The 27,155-nt window shown below is 41.3% G+C and overlaps 1 protein-coding gene across 1 annotated transcript in view; it reads right to left on the bottom strand.

The window, feature by feature from the left end:
* Positions 1-27,155, bottom strand: part of LOC129706691 (uncharacterized) — a 98,776-nt gene that overhangs the window by 30,246 nt on the left and 41,375 nt on the right. The window contains exons 28-48 of the mRNA XM_055651089.1: positions 26,211-26,340; positions 24,987-25,177; positions 23,588-23,678; positions 19,756-19,876; positions 18,989-19,167; positions 16,991-17,137; positions 16,076-16,203; positions 14,518-14,651; positions 14,212-14,306; positions 12,677-12,836; positions 11,934-11,953; positions 11,651-11,672; positions 11,531-11,558; positions 10,078-10,159; positions 8,575-8,742; positions 6,873-7,084; positions 5,675-5,769; positions 4,518-4,636; positions 3,045-3,206; positions 1,880-2,088; positions 941-1,044 (exon numbers count right to left, since the gene is read on the bottom strand). Coding sequence (XP_055507064.1) covers positions 941-1,044; positions 1,880-2,088; positions 3,045-3,206; positions 4,518-4,636; positions 5,675-5,769; positions 6,873-7,084; positions 8,575-8,742; positions 10,078-10,159; positions 11,531-11,558; positions 11,651-11,672; positions 11,934-11,953; positions 12,677-12,836; positions 14,212-14,306; positions 14,518-14,651; positions 16,076-16,203; positions 16,991-17,137; positions 18,989-19,167; positions 19,756-19,876; positions 23,588-23,678; positions 24,987-25,177; positions 26,211-26,340 — 2,597 coding nt within the window. The remainder of the gene's footprint in view (positions 1-940; positions 1,045-1,879; positions 2,089-3,044; positions 3,207-4,517; positions 4,637-5,674; positions 5,770-6,872; positions 7,085-8,574; positions 8,743-10,077; positions 10,160-11,530; positions 11,559-11,650; positions 11,673-11,933; positions 11,954-12,676; positions 12,837-14,211; positions 14,307-14,517; positions 14,652-16,075; positions 16,204-16,990; positions 17,138-18,988; positions 19,168-19,755; positions 19,877-23,587; positions 23,679-24,986; positions 25,178-26,210; positions 26,341-27,155) is intronic.

Here is a 27,155-nt window from a genome sequence, read left to right as displayed (position 1 = left end):
CCACTCATCAAATATATGCACAGGAAACAGGCCCCTCGGCCCACAATGTATGTGCAGAACATGATGGCAAGTTAAACTGATCTCATCAGTTCTTTTAGGAAGGAGGAGGAAATTTCGTTATTCAGTGGGTGGTGAATGTGGAATTCTTGGTCACAGAAGGCTGTGGAGGTAAAGTCAGAGGATATATTTAAGGCAAAGATATAGATTTGTGATTAGTACGGCTGTCTGATATTATGGGGAGAAGGCAGAATGGGGTTAGGAAGGAGATAGATCAGCCATGATTAAATGGTGGAGTAAACTTGAGGGGTTGAATGTCCTAATTCTGCTCCTCTCACATGATCTTCCTGTACATGATCCATATCCCTCTATTCCCTGCATTTCCATTTGCCTATCTAAAGGCCTCTTAAACTTCACTATTTATCTGCTTCCACCACCACCCCTTGCAATGTGTTCCAGTCCCCACCACTCTCTGTAAAAAAAAACTTGCCCCACACATCTCCATTAAACTTTCCTCTTCTCACCTTACAGTTTTGCCCTCTGGTATTCGGCATTTCCACCCTGGGGAAAAATCTTTTGACTATCCTATCTCTGCCTCTGATAATTTTATATACTTCTATCGTCTCCCCTCAAACTATGAAGTTCCAGAGAAAACAAACCAAGTCTATCCAACTCTCTGTGGCTGAAGCCCTCTAATCCAGGCAGCATTCTGGTAAACCTCCTCTGCACTCTCTTCAAAACCTCCACATCTTTCCTGTAATGAGGTGACCAGAACTGCATGCAATACTCCACATGCGGCCCAACCAAATTCCTATAGAGCTGTCTCATGACTTCTGAGCTAATGAAAATTAGTTCTTTGTCCTGCTACCACCATTTACAAACACATTTTTAATTCCCCCTTCATAGCAGATGTACCATAAAACCGAGCATCAGTGCACTTTACCTGTTGAAATAAGTTGTTGGGAGAGATAATTTGTTGTAAACGTGTAGATGGTGCTAATCTGAGCAGGTGATAAACTTGGATAAATGTTGTCCAGTCCTTTGATTCTGCATAGATTAGAAATGTTAAATAACAAAAAAAATCAATTAAACAGCAATTTTGTGAAAAGAGCTTAATAGTAGTATACGCCAGGTATCTGTTAGAAGTAGAGAGGGGAAGATTTACATCTACTATAGAAATAAAGAACTACAGATGCAACCCAGACTCAATTTCCAAATAAATATGTAGAAGAAAAAAAGAGATTGGTCGTCCATTCTTTAACAATCTTTGTTTATATCTCTGGAGAGAAGGAATGGGTGGTGTTTTGGGTTGAGACCCTTCTTCTGACCCATCCCTCCTCTCCGGAAATGCTGCCTGTCCCGCTGAGTTATCTCAGCATGTTGTGTCTATCTTCGGTTTAATCCAGCATCTGCAGTTCCTTCCTACACACATTATATATATATATATATATATATATATATATATACACACACACAGGGCTTTAATGTCGGGAGAAGATGGAGAGCAGGGGAGAGACATGACTTTGCCTTTCATCACAGTGAGGAGGAGATTCACTGTGATGGATGTCTGTGTGAATTGAGTTGGTTGTGTGTCTTGTAAAATTGTTTCTTTTGTGTTGTATGGTTGCAGAAACCAAAGTTCCTAATGGAAAAATAAAGTTAATTGAAATTGAAATGTTGACATATTTTGTGGTACTACTACAAGTAAGAATGTCATTGTTCTATCTGGGACATATCTCAGTAAACCACTCTTTTTGCACAATTAGTGTCTATTTGCCTTTGTCCATTCAGTGTGACATTCAGTCCATTCCAGTATGGTTGAGGGTGAGCAAACAGACAACAGCACCAAGATACAAGGGGTTTTGCTACCGTGAGTACTCACATGGCTTGGTTCGATTCACAGGCTCTGTTAGAGGGTATGAGGGCAAGAGTTTGAGATCCAATACTGGGCAGCAGAAGTGTTAATTTAGTCTGGAACCAGTCGGCATAGTCCATGGCATTAAATGCTGGAAACTGGGATTCTAACTGTTGCATGATCCTATTGAGCATCACGTCCCTCACTGTGGTGTTCTGAATAACTTGAATATCCATCTGAAAGAAAAGAGAATTCAATTAAAAAAAAATTCTGACAGCCCTCTGAAAATGATTTAACATCTTAATCAAGCTGGTGATAAAACAATTTCAAAGATAATTACTTATCATTTTTAATACATTTTAAATTCTTATGATTTTAGTTTAGTTTAGTTTAGAGATAACATGTGGAAACAGGCTCTTCAGCCCACCGAGTTTGGGCCGACCAGCGATCCCCGCACACTAACACCATCCTACACACACTAGGGACAATTTACAATTATACCAAGCCTATTAACCTACAAATTTGTACATCTTCAGAAAATTGGAAACCGGAGCACTAGGGGAGCATGTACAAACTCCGTAGACAGCATTGGCAGTCAGGATCTAACCTGGGTCTCTGGCGCTGGAAGGCAGCAACTCTACTACTGTGCCACCATGCCGTCCCTTTATCAGAAGTATATAGGGAAAGATTTACGTTTGGGTTGATAAGGGCATTAGAATTACTTTTACTATTGACTGAACTGACCATAAAATATTTTTGTCCGAGGTATTGTACCAGCAGCAAACTTCACGTGACATTGCCAATGTGGGGATAATAGAGGGGATATGACCATGTAAACCCAGGGGCATAAATAGGGAAGACAGCAGGATATTTTCCCTCTTAATGGAGGTGAATAAGTCAAGAGGCCGTAGATGTAGGGTGAGGAGTAAGGGGTTTAGAGGCGATCCGATGGGGTGTTTTATCACCCAGAGATTATATGTTATGAAAACCTCAACAGATTTAAACCTGTCTGTAAGGAAGAAAACTTGTATGGCTGATGTGACCCTTGTCCAATACCAACATTCGATGCTTAACAACCCTCTCTGATGGCCAAATACTTGAAAGGCAGTTATATACGGCAGCTGGGATGGACAATAAATGTGGCAACATTCACATTCCAGGTAAAGAATGATCAAAACATTGACTGATTTACCACTTGTGTGTTGCTGACAAAGTAGTTCATGTATTCGTTCAGTCCCGTGAAGTTTCTGCTAACAACTGCATTGAGGATTTCATTGATGTTGTTAAGGTTGTTCAAAGAGCCGACAGTTAGCTGGGACAGATGTCTTGGATTGAGAATGTCCAGAACATCAAACTGTGGAAATATAAAGTTGATAAAGTAGATCATTTGGTGAAATCAGAGGGCAAGATTTCCAATCACATAAACATCACCCATCCACCTTCTCCAGAGACGCTGCCTGACCAGCTGAGTTGCTCTAGCACTTTGTGTCCCTTCGTGTCACTCAACAACCCACGAACCTTGCTCTTTTAACTTCACAACCATAAGACATAGGGGCAGAATCAGGCCATTCGGCCCATCATGGCTGATCTACTTCTCCCTCTCCTGCCTTCACCACATAACGTTTAATACCAATCAAGAACCCATCAATCTCTGCATTAAAAAGTCCCAATGTCTTGGCCACCACAGAGTGTGATGATATAAGGGAAACACTTTGTTTGGCATGGAAAGTGTTACAGTTTCCATTGATAACTGTCAATTCGGATTAAGATCCTTCTTTAGACTGAGTCCCAACCTGAGGTATATAGGTGACCAGCCTCCTTTAGGAGAATTGTATTTCTAGAAAACGGGTCGCATTGCAATATTTCGTATTGCAACTTGCGCCTGGGTCAGGCAAAACAAGTTAAAAGAAAAAAATTGATTTGATTAATTTACATAAACTCCTGGGCAAAGTTCTGTTGCACAATTAGCAGTAATGTGGGGATTGCCTGTATATCAATTGCAAGATATTTCATGATGGAGTACAAAAAGACTAGGAGATATGTATTGGAGTAACTCAGTGGGTCAGGCAGCATCTGTGGAGGGAATTCGGATAACGATTCGGATTAAGATCCTTCTTTAGACTGAGTCCCAACCTGAAACGTTGTCCGTAAGTCTGAAGTAGGATCGCGATCTGAAAGGTCATCTATCTCTTCCTCCACAGATGTCGCCTCACCCACTGAGTTATTTCAACCCTTGGACTATTGCTCAACATTCCATCATCTGCAGTGCCTTGTATCTCTCAGAGATTATCTCAAACCCATGCAAATGTTTCTGCTATTCCTGCCTCTAATTTTTAAAAAAAATATTATACAGTGACGGTTTAATGTCATATTATAAATTTCTGTCTAAAATAGTGCAGATCCCACCCAATGTCTTCAGTCTGAAGAAGGGTCTTGACCCAAAATGTCACATATCCATGTTCTCCAGAGATGCTGTCTGACCTGCTGAGTTATTCCAGCACTTGGTGTCCTTTTGTGCATCTGCAATTCTTTTGTTACTACATAATATTTTTTTAAATTGGACTGGGAAAGAGCCAAGATTGATCAAAAATATATTCTGCAATTTAAAAAATACAACATGTTTTACACAGCATCACAGTTTCCATAAAGATATTCCATGACTTACTGCATTGAAATTGGAATTCAGGCTGACGAAATCCTCTATGTTGACAAGGTCTTTGAACATTCCCCAATTTTTCATGAGCCAATCTCTTGATCCATTTGTGTTGCTGATACATCCTGCACCTGTGATTGAAGGATAAAAGTTAGGTCTGTCCAGAAGATATAGTCCAGCAGATCATTATGCCTTACAGAGCAAGTGACCCGGGTTCGATTCTGACTACGAGTGCTGTCTGTATGGAGTTTGTGCGTTCTACCCATCAACTGCATGGGCTTTCTCCGGTATCTCAAGTATCCTCCCACACTCCAAAGACATACACTATTGGCTTAGAAAAATTGCCTCTAGTGTGTGTAAGATAGTGTTAGTGCGCATGGATCGCAGGTTGACGCGGACTGGGTGGGTTCTGCGCTGTATCACTAAACTAAACAGGAATTATTGATGTTTACATAATAGCTTACAAGGCCATGGAAATTGTCAACTTAATTCAAAACTGAGATGGTTAGATTTTTGGATATTAGAGGAGCAAAGGTATTTTACGATGGAGCAGGAATGCGTTGAGGTGCAAGATTAGCAATGAGCTGGTTGAATAGCGGAACATTTTCGAGGGGGAAAATGGCCTGTTTCTGTCGTGTATGCTCTCTGTAAGAGTATGTGTTTGAACACTCAGTTCAAGACTGCCTTCAATGAAAAGAAAACCTTTAATCAATGGCATTATATTTACAGATGTACTCGAGGAGATCATAAGGTTAATCTTGTGAGAAACATGGACTTATCTCACAACAAACATTGTAGAGTTTAGTATAGATTAGAGATACAGCGTGGGAACAGGTCCTTCAGCCCAGTGAGTCCGCACCGACCAGCGATCCCCAACACTTACGCTATCCTACACACACTGGGGACAGTCAACAATTGTACCAAGCCAAATAACCTACAAACCTGTACGTCTTTGGAGTGTGGGAGCAAACTGGAGATCCTGGGGAAAACCCATGCAGGTCACGGGGAAAACATTCAAACTCCATACAGACAGTACACGTTGCCAGGATCGAACACTGGTCTCTGGTGCAGTAAGGCAGCAACTCTACCGCTGCGCCACCAAGCTGCCCTTGGTGCAACTTTCTTCCATGCGATAAATAGGAAGAATCATCACTGCCTTTCTATCTTACCTGTGATGTTGAGGTAGCCAAGAATCCATATTTTTACTACTGTCGTTCTTGTTATCTGCCGCATTTCTCCATAGGCATCGTTGAGTCCTTGTAAGCTAATATAGGAATATATTTATAATTTATTAGACAGGCTCATCTATAATATTAATTCATCCAATGTACAATATTTTATAGTACAATAGTTTAGAGTTTAATTTAGAGATACAGCGTGGAAACAGACCCCTTGGCCAATGCTGACTAACTCATGCACAATAGTTCGATGTTATTCCAGTTTCACATCCTGCACACTAGGGGCAATTTACAGAAACCAAGTAACCTACAAACCAGCACGTCTTTGGAACATGGGAGGAAAGCAGAGTACCTGGAGGAACCCACGCAGTCACAGGGAGAACGTGCAAACTCCACACAGATAGCACCTGCAGTCTGGATCGAACCCGGGTCTCTGGTCCTGTGAGGCAACAACTCTATAGCTGTGCCGCCCTAATTATGTTTTATAATCTGATATGGTCCACGTATATTTGTATCCAAAGCCTGAATATGGCATCCCATTGAAATGAAACCTTTCAACAATTAGCAAAATGCCATCCTGTCTGCGCTATTGCAATCTCAGTATGATATTTAAGACTAGTCGTCTTGGGACTAGTGTCGAGCTTCGTTGGCCCGACTGATTACAGACAAATCAATGTTGTAGCTGGCCGCTAAGCTGGCATTAGATCTCAAAACTGACAATAAAAATAGTTATGTTAGACACAAGATGCTGCAGCTACTCAGCGGGACAGGCAGCATCTCTGGAGAGAAGGAATGAGTGACGCTTCAGGTTAAGACCCTTCTTCAGACTGTGAAACGGGGGAGAGTGAAACTAGATACATGGAAGGGTACAAATAGCATGCAAGGTGTGAAAAGGACAGATCAAAGCTGATGATGCTCAAGGAAATGTACAATGATTCATTGTTATCTGAGGGGAAGGTGACAACGAGATATACAAACAGTAAAATGAATCAGGAGGACAGTGAAACTAGTAGAACTAGGCTAGGGGAGGGACAGAGAGAGAGGGAAAGCAAAGAGTCCTTGAAATGAGAGCAATCAATATTCATACCACTAGGTTCTTGGCATTACAATAGTTAAATGTGAGCCGAGCTCCAATTATTATTGGCATGAACCCGTTGCATCAGATAACAAAAGTGTATCATTCTCTTACACTGCTTGGTATCCTTGGCAAGTTATATTCTGTATCAAAAGGCAGTTCAACACTTGTGAGGAGATGGCGGCATTGAACGGTCTGAAACGCTGCTGGAACCACTTCGTCAGGACGTCAGAACTGTTTAAGTTTTCACTGGTCCTCACCACCTCCCACAGAGCATTCACAAACGTGATCTTCGACCCCAGAGGAATCATTGCCGTGTTCTGAGTCTGAAACAAACCATGACATTTAATTAATTACTGTTAGCAAGATCATTCATCGCAAAGGAAATAAATTCCTCATTTCAGAAAAAAAATACAATTAGCTTTTTAAAAAATGTTCACCATACAATATTAGGCAAATGTATTGAAAAGTTGAACCTCATCTGAACCTCTATTTTGCCAATATGATAAACCATAATTGTTGATACTATTGTTTATCAGAAATAGCAAAACAACCGTAAACAAGACGGTATTTGCAAAGTGGATAGGAAGGAACTGCAGATGCTGGTTTAAACTGAAGATAGACACAAAAAGCTGGAGTATCTCAGCGGGTCAGGCAGCATCTGTGGAGAAAAGGAATAGATGATGTTTCTGGTCGAGACCCTTCTACGGTCCTTCAGAACGTCATGTATTCCTTTTCTCCAGAGATGCTGCCTGACCCGCTGAGTTACTCCAGCTTTTAGTGTCTATCTTCAGTACTTTTAAAGGATCATTATTTCAAAGGCAGTTCATTTTCAGCAGAGAACACTGAAAACCCATAGCAGCCTGATACAGTTTTATTGATCTTTCCATGGAAACTGGGTTGCCTGCTACTGAACAAAGAAAGGTCAGAAGAAGTGTGACTTTTCAGGTCAGGACCTATCAAATATCCAGGTGCTTAAGCTGGCAAAGTATCTTCTACTAATTATTTTTCATTATATTTAAGTGATAAGTTGTATTGTCACGGTAAGTTATCCAAAAAAGCAATTTTAATCCCCAAACAAAAGCAATACAAGTCTAGGAAGTTCATTTGGGTTCTTCCACTGATGCATTAAGAATTGAGTTTGAGTTTAGTTTATTGTCATGTGAACCGAGGTATAGTGAAAATATTTTGTTGCATGCTATCCAGTTAGTGGAAAGACAATGTGTAGGACGGATCTGCAGATGCAGGTTTACACCGAAGTTAGACACAAAATGCTTGAGTAACTATGCGGGACAGGCAGCATCTCTGGAGAGAAGGAATAGAAACATAGAAAATAGGTGTAGGAGTAGGCCATTCGGCCCTTCGAGCCTGCACCGCCATTCAATATGATCATGGCTGGTCATCCAACTCAGTATCCTGTACCTGCCTTCTCTCCATACAGACAGAGAGAAGGGTCTCGACCTGAAACGTCACCCATTCCTTCTCTTCAGAGATGCTGCCAGTCCCGCTGAGTTACTCCAGCTTTCGGTGTCTATCTTTAGCAGAAAGACAATCGAGCCATCCACAGTGTACAATACATGATAGATGGAATAACGTGAATAACATTTAGTGCAAGATAAAGAATAATTCATGTTGTTAGTATTATTCAGCATTCCTTCAGTCATTTAATATATCACAAAACTTAGGTTAGTCTTCTGTATCATGATTGTTTGTAGGATTTTCAATGCAAAAAGGGTCACCGTCTTTGAATACAGTAGGTACACTGTAAGTAATACTGCATGCTTAATAAAGATATTTCCATCATGAATTTTTTTACCTTGTTGTTAAATTTATCCAGTGCCTCGTTAAGGATGGTTTTGTTAAGCTTCTGAACAAATATGCCCAGTGCTGTTTCATCTTGCCTGGAGAGAGCCCTCGTTGAGGTGTAGCAATTGAATAAAGTCGTCAGATGGTCACTGTTTAGATTTCCCATAAGTTTATTACTCTGCATAGGAAAGCAATTTGGAAACATGTTTAGTTTAAGTTAGTTTATTGTCACATGCCCCGAGGTACAGTGAATTTTGTTGCGCGCGATCTAGTCAGCCGAACGACTATACATGATTACAATCAGGCCGTTCACAGTGTATAGATACAGGATAAAGGGTACAAAGATTTACTGCAAGATGAGTCGAGTAAAGTCTGATTAAAGATAGCACGAGGGTCTCCTATGAGGTAGATGGTAGCTAAGGACCGTTCTCTAGTTGGTAATAGCGTGGATCATTTGCCTGATAACAGCTGGATAGAACCCGTCACTGTATCTGGAGGTGCGTTTTTGAACTTTTGTACCTCTTGCCTGATGGGAGGGGAGAAGAGGTAGTAACTGGCCTGAGACTGGTCCTTGATTATGCTGGTTGACAAAAGTGCTGGAGGAACTCAGCGGGTGTGGCAGTATCTATGGAGCGAAGGAAATAGGCAAGGTTTCGGGCCAAAACCCTTGATTATGCTCGTGGCCTTGCCAAGGCAGCAGGAAGTGTATTTGGAGTCTATGGAAGGGAGGTTGGTTTGTGTGATGGTCTGGGCTACGTGCACAACTCTGGAATTTCTTGTGGTCTTGGATGGAGCTGTTCCCAAACCATGTTGTGATGCATCCCAATATAAATGGACCTGAAGACTCTGCTACCATGCCTGTCCTGCATACTCTGCCACGTCATGTGCGGCAAGTATAAATTATGAGAGTGATCTTTATTGCAGACCTATTTTGTATATTTTGGCTTGCTTGTCTTCTTTTGTGTACTTAACACTGCCTTACTGAGGGGAGGAAATGTCTTTAACAGGAGGATATGAAATTGGATTACAATAAAGCCTTCATATTTGTGAAGGTTTTTACTGTACATTATATCTCCTGAACATTTGGAGGGCGGCCCAGTGGAGCAGCGGTAGAGTTGCTGCCTTACAGTGCCGGTGTCCCGGGTTCGATCCCTACCACAGGTGCTATCTGTACAGAATTTTTACGTTCTCCCAGTGACCGCGTGGATTTTCTCTGAGATCTTCAGTTTCCTCCCACACTCTAAATACATACAGGTTTGCAGGTTAATTGGCTTGGTATAAATGTAAAATTGTCCCTAGGATGTGTGGGATAGTGTTAATGTGTGGTGATCGCAAGTCGGTGTGGACTCAGAGGGCCGAAGGGCCTGTTTCCGCGCTGTATCTCGAAACTACACTAAATTATTTCAGGAACACCTTCATCCTTCGCATGAAGAAGTAACAATATCTGAGCAGACGGAGGGGTGCTTTCACAAAACATTTATTCTCATGTAAAATTCTAGATAATAGAGCTTACCTGAGCACAGGCGTAGTCTGTAACGTTGAAACTGCAGAGCTGTGTCTCATTAACAGACATCAAGAAATCATCCACAGCAGAACTGTCAGAGATTGAAGGAAGGTAGATGGGGAAGAAATGTTTATTAGGAGAGAAGTTGTACGGATGTAATTTAAACAAAATACGAATCAACATAGTAAAAAAAAAAAAACACACATAATGCTGGAGTAACTGAGCGGGTCATGCAGCTTTTCTGAAGGTCATGGATAAGTGACATTTCAGGTCGGGACCTTTCTTCAGACTGATTGTGGTGGGGGTGGTGGTGGAGAGGGAAGAGAAAGCTGGGAGAGAGAAGGGGCTGGACAAAACCAGGCAAGTGATAGGTGGATACAGGTAAGGAGGGGGTTGTTGGACGGATGGTTGGACAAAGGCCAGAGATGAAAAGATAGATGGTATGGCCAGGTCAACACAGTCTTAGCTTTATTTCTTTACATCTTTAATCACCACATTGAGAGACTTTGGTTGAAGATAATGTAGCTGTGTTGTGGTAGGGAGGTTCGTGGACCAGCAAAGACCTAGGTTTGGATCTTGGCTTACATCAAGCCATTTCAGGTCAAGTTGATTAGGGGTGATATGTTGGCCCACAGCTAAAGAAGGAGAAAATAATCATCACTGAACATCCGCCTGCTGATTAAACTCCATTGGTTCCATACAAGAATCATGTACAAAATCATGAGAGGAATAGAATAGGAGTAAACACACAGAATCTCTTGCCCAGAGTAGGCAAATCAAGAATCCGATGACAGGTTTAAGATGAAGGGGGAAAGATTTAATAGGTAACCTTTTCACACAAAGGGTGGTGGGTGGTATAGAACGAGCTGCCGGAGGAGGAAGTTGAGGCAAGTACTATCGCAATGTTTAAGAAACGTTTAGACAGATATATGAATAGGACAGGTTTAGAGGGATATGGGCCAAATTAAGGCAAGGGGGACTAATGTAGATGGGGCATGATGGTCAGTGTGGGCAAGTTGGGCCAACTGTGACTCTGTGACTGTATGACTTGGTATAGAATTATGCAGGCTGGCCCTACACAGATGATCGCTCTCCCATCATGGAGTCATTGAGCCATACAGCAGGAAACTGGCCGTTTGGCCCAACTCATCAATTCCCCTATGGGGCTCCATCTAAGCTAGTCCCATTTGCCAATTCTATATAATTTGTCATTCTATGCTTGTACTAAAATTGCTCCCATTTGGTTCAAAATATTAAAAATGCACACAGACTTACAGTAATTTAATGGTACTCCAAAACAAGTCAACATTGTTGGGATAGTGGGAACATAAAATCAGAGAAGCAATGTCGAAGGTTTCCAGCCAAGGATAGGATTTGACCATACATTTAATTTTGGAAGCCACAGGAACAAATCAATAATATCAGCAAATCAATAAAACGTTGATTGACTTCAAGTGCTTACCTGTTTATAGTTGCACAGAAAGCGGTTTCTATTTGATGAAGAAGAAAGGAAATTAATAAAAATCTAACTGTTGAAAAAACTGTCCATTAAATGTTACAACATTTAAAAACAAAAACTTACCATTGTGTATAATGTTTCCACACTAATAAAGAAAAAACAAAATAAGTTTAACAATTTTAGTTTTCTTGTGCCAACTATTTCTTGAATAGAGATTGGGAAACATGTTCAGCATTTAATGCTCAAAAGTATGAAATATGAAGATGAAACATATCTACAATCTCGCCAGTCAGTTTGCATGACAGGAGTACAAATGTGTTAAGTGAGGAAATATTAAAAGGACATTATTTTAATTGATTCTTATAATAAAGTCATGACAAAGGAAGAAACACCATTTTCAACTTACCATCAAGTTAAGTTCGGGTTCTGAAAAAAAAAAAAATATTATTAATGGAATATACTTTAAATGCTGATATGCCAAGCAGCAGTTTTACTTTTTAACATAAATATGTATCTATATCTGAACCAAGCCATTTTGTTTTTACACAAGGGCCTGAAGAAGGGTTTCGGCCCGAAACGTTGCCTATTTCCTTTGCTCCACAGATGCTGCCTCACCCTGCTGAGTTTCTCCAGCATTTTTGTCTACCTTTGTTTTTACACAACTAGTGATGTAGCAGGTCAAATGCATTGCTATAAAATATTCTGGTCAGCCTTTCAAATTCTCTTAATTTACTGTTTTAGCGTAAGAAGTATTTTAACCTCAAATATGCACCGTTGTCTTTAACACGCTCATCGTTGGAATATAGAACAGGCCCTTCAGGCCAGGAACAGGCCCTTCAACCCACAATGTCCATGCCAGACATGATGCTAAACTAAACTAATCTCCCTTGCCTGTACTTGATCCATATCCTTCCATTCCCTGCATAACCTCTAGCAGCTCGTTCCATATACCAACCACCCTGTGTGTGAAAACGTTGCTTCTCAGGTTCTTAATAAATCTTGCTTCTCTCACCATAAAGCATGTGATAATGGAACCAAAACATACAGAAATGTTACCTCTATTTTCATTTTTTTTAAACTTTATTTTGAATTATGCCAGTAGCAGTGATTCTTTTCGACAAGCTTCTCCGCACTAGTTAGGGTACGTACCTGGTAAAGGATCTGGTATTCCTCCCATCAACCCAACACTCATTACTTCAGACACGAAGTGTGAGTTCACCCAAGCTAACACCACCGTTTCGCTAGCTCCAGTTTCAAGACCACGAATGTTAATCCCAAGCAAGCCTCGCAACTCATTAACAGTAAGTTTCTGAAAAAAGAAAAGAAAATGCATTTGAAAAATGAGCTCTTTCACATTTCAGTTCAGCGACAGACTCTTTACATACCTTAGCTGGTGAACAATGGAATTAGTTTAGTTTAGTTTAGAGATACACTGTGGAAACAGTCCGCCGAGTTCACGCTGATCAGTGATCCCCGCACATTAACGCGAACCTACAGACACTGAGGACAATATTTACATTTATACCAAGCCAATTGACCTACAAATCTGCATGTCTTTGGAGTGTGGGAGTAAACCGAAGATTTTGGAGAAAACCCTAGCGGTCACAGGGAGAACGTACAAACTCCGTATAGACAGCACCCGTAGTCAGGATTGAACCCGGGTCTCTGGCACTGTAAGCACTGTAAGGCAGCAGCTCTACCGCTGCCCCACCGTATCGCACTTGTTTCATAATCTACGTGTTATAGAGTTACCATGCGTAGGAAAGAACTGCCGAAGCTGGTGTACACCTAAGATAGACACAAAGTGCTGGAGTAACTCAGCGGGTCAGGCAGATCTCTGGAGGAAAAGAACGGGTGACATTTTGGGTCGGGAACCTTCTTCAGACTCATGGAGTTACCATTATGGATATGCTTTTTCTAACTGATGTATTTAATTAATTTCATGGGCATGAATTTCCAGGTTGAATTCAAGTTCATGTCTAAAAAAATATCAATGGTCCAGATTTTTAGATATTCCATAACCTAGTCAGTTTCCGACTTCAAAAACAAACTGGACTTTCAGGGTACAGGATGGTGCCTAGAACATGTGGTCTACTATCTTAGACTCTTATACCCAGTAGGATTAGTAGGATTGTTACTGAAATGTGCGCAAAAAAAGAATTTCACTTTACTTGGGTACATGTTCAATGATATTTTATTGTCACAAGTACCCGGGTACGATGAAAGGCTTTGTTTTGCATACAATCCTGTAAAATCATACAGCAGACCTCACTTAGGCAGTACACACATTTTGGCGGCCTAGAAAGTTACAAAAGTTTGCCGAACAGTCCTGTCTACTGCCTGCCATCCGTGGCAGCAGGCCTTCTCTTCCCCTTGCTCTCGCCCTCCCTTCTGGTCATCCTTAGTTATGTGGTCATAAAGTACCATTGAATCATTCAACAATCCTATCATAACACAGGCAAGTGTTCAAGCAGAAAGTGGGACACCATCATACACATCAAACTATAACGGTACTGCAACTTCTTCTTTTAAGGCAGTGATCGACAAACTCTTGATTTGAACAGGTATCAAAGGTTATGGGGAGAAGGTAGGAGAATGGGATTCGGAGGCAGATATCAGTCATGATTGAATGGCGATGAGCGGAATGGCCTTCTTCTACTCGTGAACTTGCAACATATACGTACCATCACCTCTTCAGGGTTCAGTTTTACAAATGTTGCAAAGTCCATGTTGACACTATTATTTGCAAGTTCAATCAGATCGCTTGCACTGGCACCACCTAAAGAAAATGATAAAAGAAGAATGAATTATGAAATAATTCCTATGAAATGACAGCTCACTGCACGGACAAAATTTAAATCACCAATCTCCTCGTCCCGTCACAAATACCCTGGACGAAATTTAACAATCGCCCAAGATTAATTAATATTTCCAACATGAATAAAGATATTTTACAAATATGGTCAACCTTAAAAATTCAGGTAACATACCAAGGAATGGCTTTATTAGATTGAAGTACGCATTGGTGTTGTTTGACTGAGATGCTAATTCATTCACTGATAGTTTGTAAAGCAGGTTCTTCTTTGACTGAGTGCATGTAGAGATATCCAGTGTACCAGCATCCCTGTGGGATAATGGAGAATATTGTGGTTTTGAAAGTCATGTATCCATTGTTAGTGTTTCTAACAATGTCTTTCTACTCTCAACAGTCACATTTACACAATTACAGAATCATCGAGTCATACAGTTTTTAACCCATCTTAAAAAACTATCCATTCCCTCCATAGATATTGCATGACCCGCTAGGTAGCTCCAGTACTTTGTGTTTTGCTCATAATTCCAGCTTTTGCAATTCCTTGCTTCTCCGTCTTTGCTTAAAATTCCGGCATCTGCACTTCCTTGTGTCTGCCTTTATCCAACGGTTGATCTTTGGGTTAGTGGCAGATTGGGGTAGGTCGTGGAGATATCTGATAATAACTTCACAACCTTTGGAGTTGGGGAGGTATTATCCATCCATATCTCAACAACTTGCCCCAATCTGCCACTGACCCAAAAAATCGTCTGTTGGGTAAAGGCTGCCACAATAAAATGTTGAATAGAGCCCTTTATATCTTCCGCTGGACACAACTGTGATTATTCTTAATAACCCATTCCTTCTCTCCAGAGATGCTGCCTGTCTCGCTGAGTTACTCCAGCATTTTGCGGTTACCTTTGGTTTAAACCAGCATTTGCGGTTCCTTCATACACAGTGATTAAATACTGTTTGACCCACAGTGGACAACCCGTCACTGCTTCAACATACTCCCTCAGAAGGATTGAGCACAACTGATCTTCACAGGGTCAGGTGAGTACTACTTCCTTCGCCAGTTCCACCCATCCTGCATCTAATCCAAAGTCACCCTCTTTTACGACTTCACATCTAGCTCATGTTTGTGGAAGAACTACCAGGTTTCGAGTCGCCATCAAACTGGTAACTTGTTTGTCAACGCTCCTTCAAAAGAATGAGCGTTGACATCAGTCTGAAGTCTTCGGATCTCGACTCAAAACGTCACCTATTTTTTGCTCCATAGATTCTGCCTCACCCGCTGAGTTTCTCCAGTATTTTTGTCTCCCCTCATTCAAAAGAGGACTGTCGTGCCGATGACAGACTGCTGAGAATTCTCGTGCTTCGGCAATAGGTTATTAGATAAGTTCTCAGAACAAGTATTATGATGAATAATTGCTGACTTCTGAAAACTTGCCACAGAAAAACTATAATAGGGAATAATGACGAGGATTCCAAAACTCAAATCTTTTCTGATCCTGTATGAATTTGCAATGGTAGGACATCTGTCTTCTCAGGTTTAACACAGCTCGCCTGCATTGGAAATGCCAAATTAAACTGTTTTCAGTAAGCAGAATACATTTTCACATGGTTTACCAGCCGGGAAAATTTGTACCGTTTGCCTTTTCACTGTAGCCATTTAATCGCGAGAAATCAGAGACAGTTCTGTATATGGTCATTGGACAGAGGTAAACAAATAGTAATAGAAAAAAGACACCACTTGCATCAGTTCTGTAATGGTCATGAGTCGGCTCTCGTTCAGGATGCACAGGTTTGGTCCACCAATAGCTTTCAATGAAATCGCGTCTAGAGTTTTACCACTCTGGAGATATTTTGTAATGATGGCTTCAACCTGAAAAAGAGTTCATACATTCTTCAATTAAATTTAGCAAATACATATGATGTAAACCTTCCCCGACTATCCATGAGTTTCCTGCTTTCATATGTTCATAGGTTCTAGGAGCAGAAATAGCCCATTCGGCCCATCAAGTCTATTCCACTATTTAATCATGGCTGATCTCTTTCCCTCTCAACTCCAGTGTCCAGCCTTCTCCGCATAACCTTTGACACACCCGTACTAATCAAGAATCTGTCAATCTCGGCATTAAAAATACCCATTGACTTGACCTTCACAACCGTCTGTGGTAATAAATGCCCCAGATTCACCACCCTTGATGAAATAAATTCCTCCTCGTCTCCTTTCTAAAGGTATGTCCTTTTATTTTGAGGTTATAGCCTCTGGTCCTAGACTCTCCCTCGAGTGGAAACATCCTCTCCACATCCTCTAACTTTTCAGTAAGTTTCAATGAGGTCCCTCCTCATCCTTCTAAACTCCAGCCGAGTACAGGCCCAGTTTCATTTTCTCCCAGTTATCTGTCTTGCTGTCTCCTTAAAAAAAAAGAATCCCTCTGTCACTTTGTAGAAACTTCTACTTCCACGCCACTCTTCGGGTTGGTATGTATATTATAAGCACTCAGATTTATATGTTTGGATAAAATGCATCCAAAATGAAAAAAAAAAAGATAATATTAGGTTGTAGGGATTTAAAGCTCTTCAAAGATCTCAAAAAGGTTAGATTCTAAATTTACTTGAGGACTATCCCTGCATGTTTTTAAATACATTATTCATGCTTTTAATACCATTGTGTTTTCCAGTTCTTGGGCCATTAATGCAGCAAGTGTTTCAACTTGGGTGATATTCCAGCTGCTTATCTCGGTCACATTGAATACAGTGGAGATGTTTCCCAGCAGCTGAATCTGGTTTTCAGGTATACCGCTGGGGTAAATCTGTTTCAGAAAATCAAAATCAGTAAAATTCAGTCACTCAATCCATATCACTTTGTTACACTTGAGACTATTGCCTTCATGCCAAAAGACATGTTATAGATTGGTCATCCGAATGGTGAACTTTGCCTTCCGATTAGCAATACAACTTGAAGGATACAACATTTCTATGGACCTGAAAAAAAGTAAACCTTTCAGTTTCAGTCCACATGGAAACAGGCCATTCGGCCCAACGAGTCCACTCCGACCATCGATCACCTATTCACACATTAGTTTTATGTTATCCCATTTTCTCAAGTGCCTTTGACGTACTTCTTAAAAAAATATGAAAACTCCTTCTGCTGATTAATTATCAACATATGTATTAATGCTGTAAAACTTGATTAAAAACCCATCTTTGTTCAGATTATCAATGCAAGTGTATATTTCATTTAGTTTAGAAATACAACATGGAAACAGGCCCTTTGGCCCGCCAGGTCCATGCCGACCATTGATGATCTATTCATACTAGTTCTATGAAGTCCCATTTATTCATCCACTCCCTACACACTGGGGACAATTTACCAGGATGAAAAAAAATCAAATATTGGAGGGTATAACTCTAAGGCGAGAGGGGCAGAGTTAGCAGGGGATGGGGCCAATTAAACTCCAAACTTGCATGTCTTCAGGTTGTGGGAGGAAATTGGAGCACCTGGAGGAAACCCACGCGGTCACAGGGAGAACTTGCAAACTCTACACCCTTCAGTACCCGAGGCAAGATCGAACTCAGGTCTCTGGCGCTGTGAGGCCACAGCTCTACCAGCTGCGCCACCGTGCCACCAATATTGTTTCTATAAAATGTTGCAGGCCAGAAATAGTACGACCTGAAAGCTTAAAATGTTTGTAAATTGCTGTCATGCAAGTAGAAGAGAGAAAACACAAAAATATCATATGTAATTAGAGAACTCCACAGTGACAGAGCTGGTAGTGTTGCAGCCTCACATCGCCAGAGACCCGGTTTTGATCCTGACCTCGGGTGCGCTCTGTGTAGAGTTTGCAAGTACTCCCTGTAACTCCGGTGCTCCGCTTTCTTTCCACATCCCAAAGATGTGCAGATTTGTTGATTAATTGGCCTCTGTAAAACATTGCTCTTAATGTGCCGGGAGTGGATGAGAAAATGGGATAAGACTGGGTGAACGGGTGATGGATTCGGTGGTCCGAACAGTCTGTTTCCATGCTGTATCTCTCAACTAAACTCTAGAGTACAAACCATGAAAACAACTGAATTATATTGCCCCTCAGACGTAGAGCAGCTCCCATTGGGATACATATCAGTTTGGTACTACAGTAAAAACAACACCAAATAACAATAAAATGCACGCATTCTAACAATTTAGTTAATTTCTAACCAATTTTAACACATCATATTTTAAAGAATATTTTTAATTGTTAGTGTTAGTTCTGAATCGATCAAAGGATGGCATGGTGGGCACAGCGGTAGAGAGGCAGTTCAGGATTGACCTGGGTTCGATCCTGACTGCGGGTGCAGTCTGTACGGAGTTTTTATGTTCTCCCTGTGACTTGTGTGGATTTTCTCCAGGATCTCCAGTTTTCTCCCACACTCCAAAGATACAGGTTTGTAGGTTAATTGGCTTGTTAAAAGTATAAATGATCCCTAGTGTGTGTAAGATAGTGTAAGTGTCAGGGATCACTGGTCGACACGGGCTAGGTGGGTCGAAGGGCCTGTTTCCGCTCTGTATTTCTAAACTAAACTAAAATAAACAGATAACCATCCTGATATTACAAGATCATTTAAAAATGGTAAAACAATGACAGGGCGGTGCTCTGTAGATTATAGACAATCAGATTACCTACCTCGCTGAGTTTCTTTTTCAGAACTTCAAGATGATCAGTGTCAAAATCCAGAGTTCCCAGTACCGCCACGATATCCATAAACACTGTATTATTCAAACAGGCTTCCAGCTGGGCAGCATCATAACTCACTGGGGTTAACTCATTAATGACACCGGCATTCAACTCTCCAACAGTACAGCCTGAAGGACAAGTGTTGTGTGAACAATCAACTCAAACTATGTAAAACAGATGTTCTAAAACTCCAAAACGGTTGATACATGCATCTCTGAGATCCAGTTATTAGTTGTGTAGGAAGGAACTACAGATTCTGGTTTACACCAAAGATAAACACTAAATGCTGGAGTAACTTAGCGGGTGAGGCAGAATCTTTGGAGTAAAGGGGTGGGTGACATTTCGGGTCGCGACCCTTCTTCAGACTGTGAGTCAGGGGAAAGGGAAACAAGAGATATAGGCGGTGATCTAGAGAGACATAGAACAAATGAATGAAAGTTATGCAAAAAGAATTGATGACCAAGGAAAGGTGGAGCCCACAATGGGTCCATTGTTGGTTGTGGGCTAGGTTATAACGAGTTGTGCAGACAGTTAAAAGATGATTTAAGGGTTATTAACATTGCTATTTGCGATGATTATTGCGAAGTAGCATTAACATGCTGACCCGCTGAGTTACTCCAGCACTTTGTGTCTTGCTTAAGATTCCAGTATTTGTGGTTCCTTGTCCCTCCAGTGGCGTTTCAGATTGACTCACTTGAATGTTAATAATGACTTACCTGTTGCCCGCTTGGATCTTCTGTTTTTTCTGAGACGGCCCAGAAACCTAACGACCTCTTTTGCTCTTTTAACCTTTTTTACTTTCCTGATGAACCTTGGGAGGCCTGCTTTGAAAGAAAACTGCAAGGTACAAAGTAGAAGTATAGTTAGCAAACGATTAATTATAAACCTTTGGACTATCTTTGATCAGACTCTACTAGACTTTTATCTTGCACTAAAAGTTATTCATGTGATTCCCTTTAGCATGTACTCTGCGGATGGCTCAATTGTAATCATGTATAGTCTTTCCGCTTTAGAGATAGAGTGCAGAAACAAGGTCCTTCGGCCCACTGAGTCCATGCCGACCAGCGGTCCCAGACATGAGCGCTTTCCTGCACACTAGTGACAATTCAGCTGAGGACTGGGAATGCTTCCTGTATTGCCGCGTAGAATACCTGGTTGGGGCCCGGCCGGGGCCTTGCTGGGAGAAGCCCGGGTCGGGCGAAAAGGCTGACGGAGCTTTGGCTGGGACCTGTGTCGGCACTATGGAGGCGTGAAGTGGGGCGTCGACAGCAGTAAGGCGTCGGCAGCGGCAATGCCTCGTGTGTCGATCGCAGTCGGCGGTCGATGAGAGCATGGAGAACCACCGTGATGGAGGGAGGGGGAGAGGAACAATGGAGGACAAAATGTGGGGGAACAACCATGAGGGAGGAGGGGGGAGAGGAATGGCCAATGGGGGAACGACGACCCACAAAGGACAATGGGGACCCGGCGAGGGGGGACTGTTGGGAGGAGGGGAGGGGGGGACAAAAGGAGGAGCCGGCATGCTTTATAACTTTGCCAGAGCCGTAGGTGTCCGCTATTTGTATACATTGTGTATGGAAGGAAAGAATTTCACTGTGCCTAGTCACATGCAACAATAAAGTATTCCTATTCCTAATCATTCTTCCATTCAACCTTTAATATTCATTAAAGTTCACAGTGACTGTGAGCAGTAGAGTGATTGAAGGCAATAGGCTGCAGAGTGCAGAGAAGATTAATATGGTGCTTGCCGATACTCCTGCCGGAGCTACAGGGAACGAGGCCATTCAGTCGTTAAATACATACTAGCTAAATGTGAAAGCAACTCAAGTTATCCAATCCCCAAACCTCACAGAATCTTTCCTTCTAGATACTTAGCCACTTAGTGATATAAAATGATGATGAAATGATTCAATTTATTGTCATTGTCAGTGTACAGTACAGAGACAACGAAATGCATTTTTTTTAGCATCTCCCTTGAAAGGGAGACACAGGGCGTCGCTGCCGAAACGCCTGCCGCCATTCCATCTCAGGCAAAGGTGGGTGAAGTGTCTTGCCCCAAGGACACAACGACAGTATGCACTCCAGCGGGATTTGAACCGGCTACCTTCGGTCGCCAGCCTCAATAGATAGCCCATTGGCTATCAAAAGCCTCTGTGAGGTGTATTATATACTGCGTGGAGACGGGCCGTTCGGCTCAACTTGCCCACACCGGCCACATTCATCCCACCTGCCGAAACGTCGCCCATTCTTTCTCTCCTGAGATGCTGCCTCACCCGCTGAGTTACACCAGCACTTTTTGTGTCTACCTTCTATACTCAATAGATACAAAAGGCACAAAAGATTGAGTATTCTATACTCATTACTCTGGCTGATGAAGGCCGATGTCCCACACAAGAGATTAGTGTGCAAACTTGGAGCACATGGTATTGGGGGTAGGGTAATGACATGGATAGAGAACTAGTTGGCAGACAGGAAGCAAATAATACGAATTAACAGGTCCTTTTCAGAATTGCAGGCAGTGACTAGTGGGGTGGCGCAAAGCTCGGTGCTGGGTCCCCAGCTATTTACAATATATATTAACAAACAAAGACGAGGGAATTAAATGTGACATCTCCACGTTTGCAGATGACACAAAGCTGGGTGATAGTGTAAGCTGCAAGGAGGATGCTATGAAGCTGCAGGGTGAATTGGATAGGTTGGGTGATTGGGCAGATGCTGTATAATGTGGATAAATGTGAGGTTATCAACTATGGTGGCAAGAACAGGAAGACACATTAGGAAAAGGGGAAGTGCAACAAGACCTAGGTGTGCTTGTACATTAGTCACTGAACGTAAGCATGCAGGGACAGCAGGCAGTGAAGAAAGCTAATGGCATGTTGGCCTTCATTGTGAGAGGATTTGAGTTTAGGAGCAAGGAGGTCCTACTGCAGTTGTACAGGGCCCTGGTGAGACCACACCTGGAGTATTGTGTACAATTTGAGAAAATACATTATTGCTATTAAGGGAATGCAGCATAGGTTCACCAGGTTAATTCCCGGGATGGCAGAACTGATATATGATGAAAGAATGGGTCAACTGGGCTTTTATTCACTGGAATTTAGAAGGATGAGAGGGTTTCTTATAGAAACACATAAATTCATTAAAGGATTAGACAGGCTAGATGCAGGAAAAATGTTCCCGATGTTGGGGGAATCCAGAACCAGGGGTCACAGTTTAAGAATAAGGGATAGGCCATTTAGGACTGAGATGAGGAAAAACCTCTTCACCCAGAGAGTTGTGAATCTGTGGAATTCTCTGCCACAGAAAGCAATGGAGGCCAATTTACTGGATGTTTTCAAGAGAGAGGTAGATTTAGCTCCTAGGGATTAAGGGATCAAAGGATATGGGGAAAAGCAGGAACAGGGTTATTGATTTAAGCTTAAAAGCCATGATAATATTGAATGGCGGTGCTGGCTCGAAGGGCCGAATGGCCTACCCTATAATTAAAGTACACAATCACTTCTTGCTCTTCTATGCTCTCAATCACCATATACGTCAACCTTTAATGAATTTTAGGTAGGGGATTCATTTAAAAATAAACTAACAGGATGATCCATGAGTAAAGGTCACGAGACTTTACACAAAGGAACTAAACTGCATTTAAGTTATGAATATTAAATTAAATTGTCTCAATCTGATATGTGATGTATCAATACTTACAATAATTTGAAACAAAACCTTTTTACATATGGATTCAGTTCTTTGATTAAATAAACATGAAAGATTAGGATATTTTTGGCATTTTTGCAATTGATAGAAAATTTGAAAATATTAACTGAGAATTAATCAAGAGTTCACAAAAATTGCTTTAGTGCTCTAACAAAAGGATTTATCTTCATAACAAAAGGATTTCAGTATAGGAGTAAAGAGGTTCTTCTGCAGTTGTATAGGGCTCTCGTAAGACCACATCTGGAGTATTGTGTACAGTTTTTGTCTCCTAATTTGAGGAAGGGCATCCTTGTGATTGAGGCAGTGCAGCTGCCTCAAGATTCATCCCTGGGATGGCAGGGACTGTCATATGAGGAAAGATTGAAAATACTAGGCTTGTATTCACTGGGGTTTAGAAGGATGAGGGGGATATCTTATAGAAACATATAAAATTATAAAAGGACTGGACAAGCTAGATGCAGGAAAAATGTTCCCAATGTTGGGCAAGTCCAGAACCAGGCCACAGTCTTAGAATAAAGGGGAGGCCATTTAAGACTGAGGTGAGAAAATACTTTTTCACCCTGAGAGTTGAACATTTGTGGAATTCCCTGCCACAGAGGGCAGTGGAGTCCAAATCACTTGATGGATTTAAGAGAGAGTTAGATAGAGCTATAGGGGCTAGTGGAATGAAGGGATATGGGGAGAGGCAGGCACGGGTTATTGATTGGGGACAATCAGCCACGATCACAATGAATGGCGGTGCTGACTCGAAGGGACGAATGGCTTCCTCCTGCACCTATTTTCTATGTTTCTAATGCATGAAGCTTCACATATATTGGTACATAATTAATTAAACAGTACCCGATTCACTTGTTTCCAGGTTGTAGTTAAAGCCAAAGGAAGATTTCCGAGATCTTTCTCCACTGTGTTGGAGGACCATGAACTTGGTGAACTAGGAGATAAACAAACAACGTGTTGATTATTTAAGGGTGCCATAAAGTTCAAAAGAATGCAGAGAACTATTACAAGGGTGTTGCCACGTCAAGGGACTGAGCTATAGGGAGATGTTGGGTAGCGTACGACATTATTCCTTGGAGCGCAGGAGGCTGTGGGATGATCTTATAGAGGTGTACAAAATCAGGACAGTAATACACAGGATGAATGCACATATTCTTTTACCTAGCATAGGAGAATCGAGAACAAGAGGACAGGTTTGATTCAGATTCAGATTCAGATTCAGATTCAATTTTAATTGTCATTGTCAGTGTACAGTACAGAGACAACGACATCTTTGAAGAGCAAGATTTAATAGGAATCTGAGTGGCAACTTTTTCACACAGAGGGTGGTGAGTATATGGAACAAGCTGCCAGAGGATGTATTTGAGGAACGGACTACAACATCATTTAAAAGACACTTAGAGAGATACATGAATATGAGAGGTTTAGATGGAAATTAGATTGCCCATTTGTGGGCAAAATGGGCCTAACTTAGATTGGGCATCTTGGTTGGCATGGATGAGTTGGGCTGAATGGCCTGTTTTCATGCTGTATGATTCAATGAGTTACCACCTTATGTACGAGTAGAATTTTCCACCGTAAAACTAGTCAAAAAGTGTTTTATTGTCATATGTCCCAGATAGAACAATGAAATTCTTGCTGCAGCACAACAGAATATGTAACCATAATATACTGTCAATAAATGATAAACGAGAGAGAAAAAAAAGTTCAGTGTGTATAGATATGTTTATATATTTGTATATATAACTAGTTCCTAAAGATAAGATTAATCCTTAGTTTGTACAACAATTATGCATTCCATGGAATTATAGGTGTAGTAAAGCAGAAAGCAAAAGAAAAACCATTTAAATCTGCCAGAATATAAGTCTGTATTGTTGGAGAATGTAGCACTGCATATGTTACTTCCTACTGCACTGAACAAACAGGGCTCTGTTTCAAGTGTCTCTAATGAAGTTGTTTCAGGTAGGCTTAAGATACGTCATGCTTCATTGGAAAGAAGAAGTGGTTATATCAATTGCATATATTTTTTATGTAGGTAACAATGAAATAATAAAATTCATGGCCGACTTTGAAAGTTGTTAAGTTGATTCTAAGAATCACAATTTATTTCCACGGCTCGTTGATCATTATTCACCCACATCATTAGTTTCACATTTGGGGAAATATTAATCATGAAAATGCAACTCTTCTCACGTATGTTATTAACGGAGAGAGAGAGAGAGAGAAAGAGAGTTGGACCCACCCATATCTGCTGGTTCCAGTATTGAGCAGGAATTCAATTGCAATCATTTGATCGTCTGAGTAGGAGGTGCATTCCTTCAATGAATCCAAGATAGTAATGTCGCAGTTAGAGATGTTGGTCCCTGGAAGGTCACAGGACAAGCGGCCTAAAACTGCCACATCGTCTCTTGTCAGCCTTCTACCAGCAGAGCCCTGAAATCATAGAACAAAGCATGAATTTCAACTGTCGATTATTTAATCTGCAAACAGTTAACCCAAACCGTGCCAAGAGGGCGACAAATACTTGAAGGGAGATTTTGAATCTTAGGCTGGAGAATCTGCTCTGCATCGTGTGCTGATTTGAACCATGATTGCAGGGTAGCAGATAAGAAAGGTTGAAATAAGGTAAAGGGGTGTCCGAGTGACCAGTCCGGCCTGAAGAAGTGTCCCAACCCAAAACACTGCTTGTCCAACCTCACTCCCACTTCTCCCCTCTCCCCATCAGGCAAGAGGTATGGAAGTATGAAAAAGCACACCTCCAGGTTCAGTGACAATTTCTTCCCAGCTGTTATCAGGCAATTAAATGGTCCTTTCATCAACTAGAGTGCGATTCAGACCTCCCATCTATTTTATTGGACACCTTGAACTATTGAACTTTACCTTGCACTAAATGTTGTATCCTACATCCTTTACCTGTACACTGGGGACAATTTGATTGTAATCCTCTAGTCTTTTCTTTAACTAAATAGCACGCAAACAAAAGCTTTTCACTGTACCTTGGTACATGTGACAGTAATAAACTAAACTAAACACTTGTTTGATTTCTCCTTTTAAAACATTATATTTGTGGTTTATTGAAAGGGTTTACAAGGGTTTTGAACATTATCTTACATTACTTACTCCATTCTATCCTAGTTGCTGACCATGTTTGTAATTCTGAAGAAAGACACAAAATGCTGGAATAGCTCAGTGGGACAGGCAGCATCTCTGGAGAGAAGGGATGGGTGACATTTCAGGTGGAGACGCATCTTCTGAAGTCTCAACCTGAAAGAAGGGTTTCGACCCGAAACGGAGTCTGAAGAAAGGTCTCGACCCGAAACGTCACCCATTCCTTCTCTCCAGAGACGCTGCCTGCCCCGCTGAGTTACTCCAGCATTTTATGTCTATCTTCAGTGTAAACCAGCATCGACAGTTCCTTCCTCCACATGTCAGTAATTCTTGTGTTCACTGTGCAAAATGTTCTTACCAGGCACGAAAAGGCATTTTTCAATAGCTTTTGTCGCCGAGATGATCCTTTTCGTAAGAGATCTATATTTGACCTCCCAACTCTTCTAAAGTATCTCTTACAGCTTCGAGGTGTTCTGAAGTCTGCAGAACTAAAATAGTCAGAGGTTGTCATTTTAATGTCGACCTACATGATTTTGTTCAAAACAGTCTTTAACAGCAAAGTCATGATCAATGTCAAAATAGGAGGGCCAAATGCAAAATTATTTACTACTATTTTTTTGTTTACAATACTTTTCACAGTATTCAAAGGGTAGTACCATGAACAACGAGATCTATTCCTGCATGAATACGCTTTGTGCAAGAAAACTATAGGTTAAAATAAAGGCGCATGTACAAATAAAGTTCATTATTCCGTGGAGGTAGTGTCAACAATAGATAGGGTGAGTGCACAAAGTCTTTTACCAGGGTAGGTTAATCAAAAGCAAGGGGACCGTAGACCGTAGACACAAAAAGCTGGAGTAACTCAACGGATCAGTTAGCATCTCTGAAGAAAAAGCATAGGTGATGTTTCGGGTCGAGGCCCTTCCTCAGATGGACTGCCAGGGGAAAGGGAATCGAGACATATAGATATAGACGGTGATGTAAAGAGTTATAGAACTAATGAATGAAAGATATGCCAAAAAGTAACGTTGATAAAGGAAACAGGCCATTGTTAGTTGTTTGCTGGGTACAGGCAATGAGACTTGCTGGGTGAAAACGAGAAGGGCACGATTTAATACGAACTTGAGGGGCAACCTTTTCACTCAAGAGAGTGGGAGGAGGGGTATATGGAACGAGCTGCCAGAGGAGATAGTTGAGACAGGTACTACAACACCATTTAAAATATACATACAGGTACATGGATAGGAAAGGTTTAGAGGGATATGGGCCAAACGTGGAAAATGGGACTAGCTTAGTTGTGGCA

This window comes from Leucoraja erinacea, chromosome 20, assembly GCF_028641065.1.
Source record: "Leucoraja erinacea ecotype New England chromosome 20, Leri_hhj_1, whole genome shotgun sequence".
NCBI lineage: Eukaryota > Metazoa > Chordata > Chondrichthyes > Rajiformes > Rajidae > Leucoraja > Leucoraja erinaceus.
The sequence above is the reverse complement of the archived record's forward strand: the minus strand, read 5'-3'. Positions and strand labels throughout refer to the sequence as shown.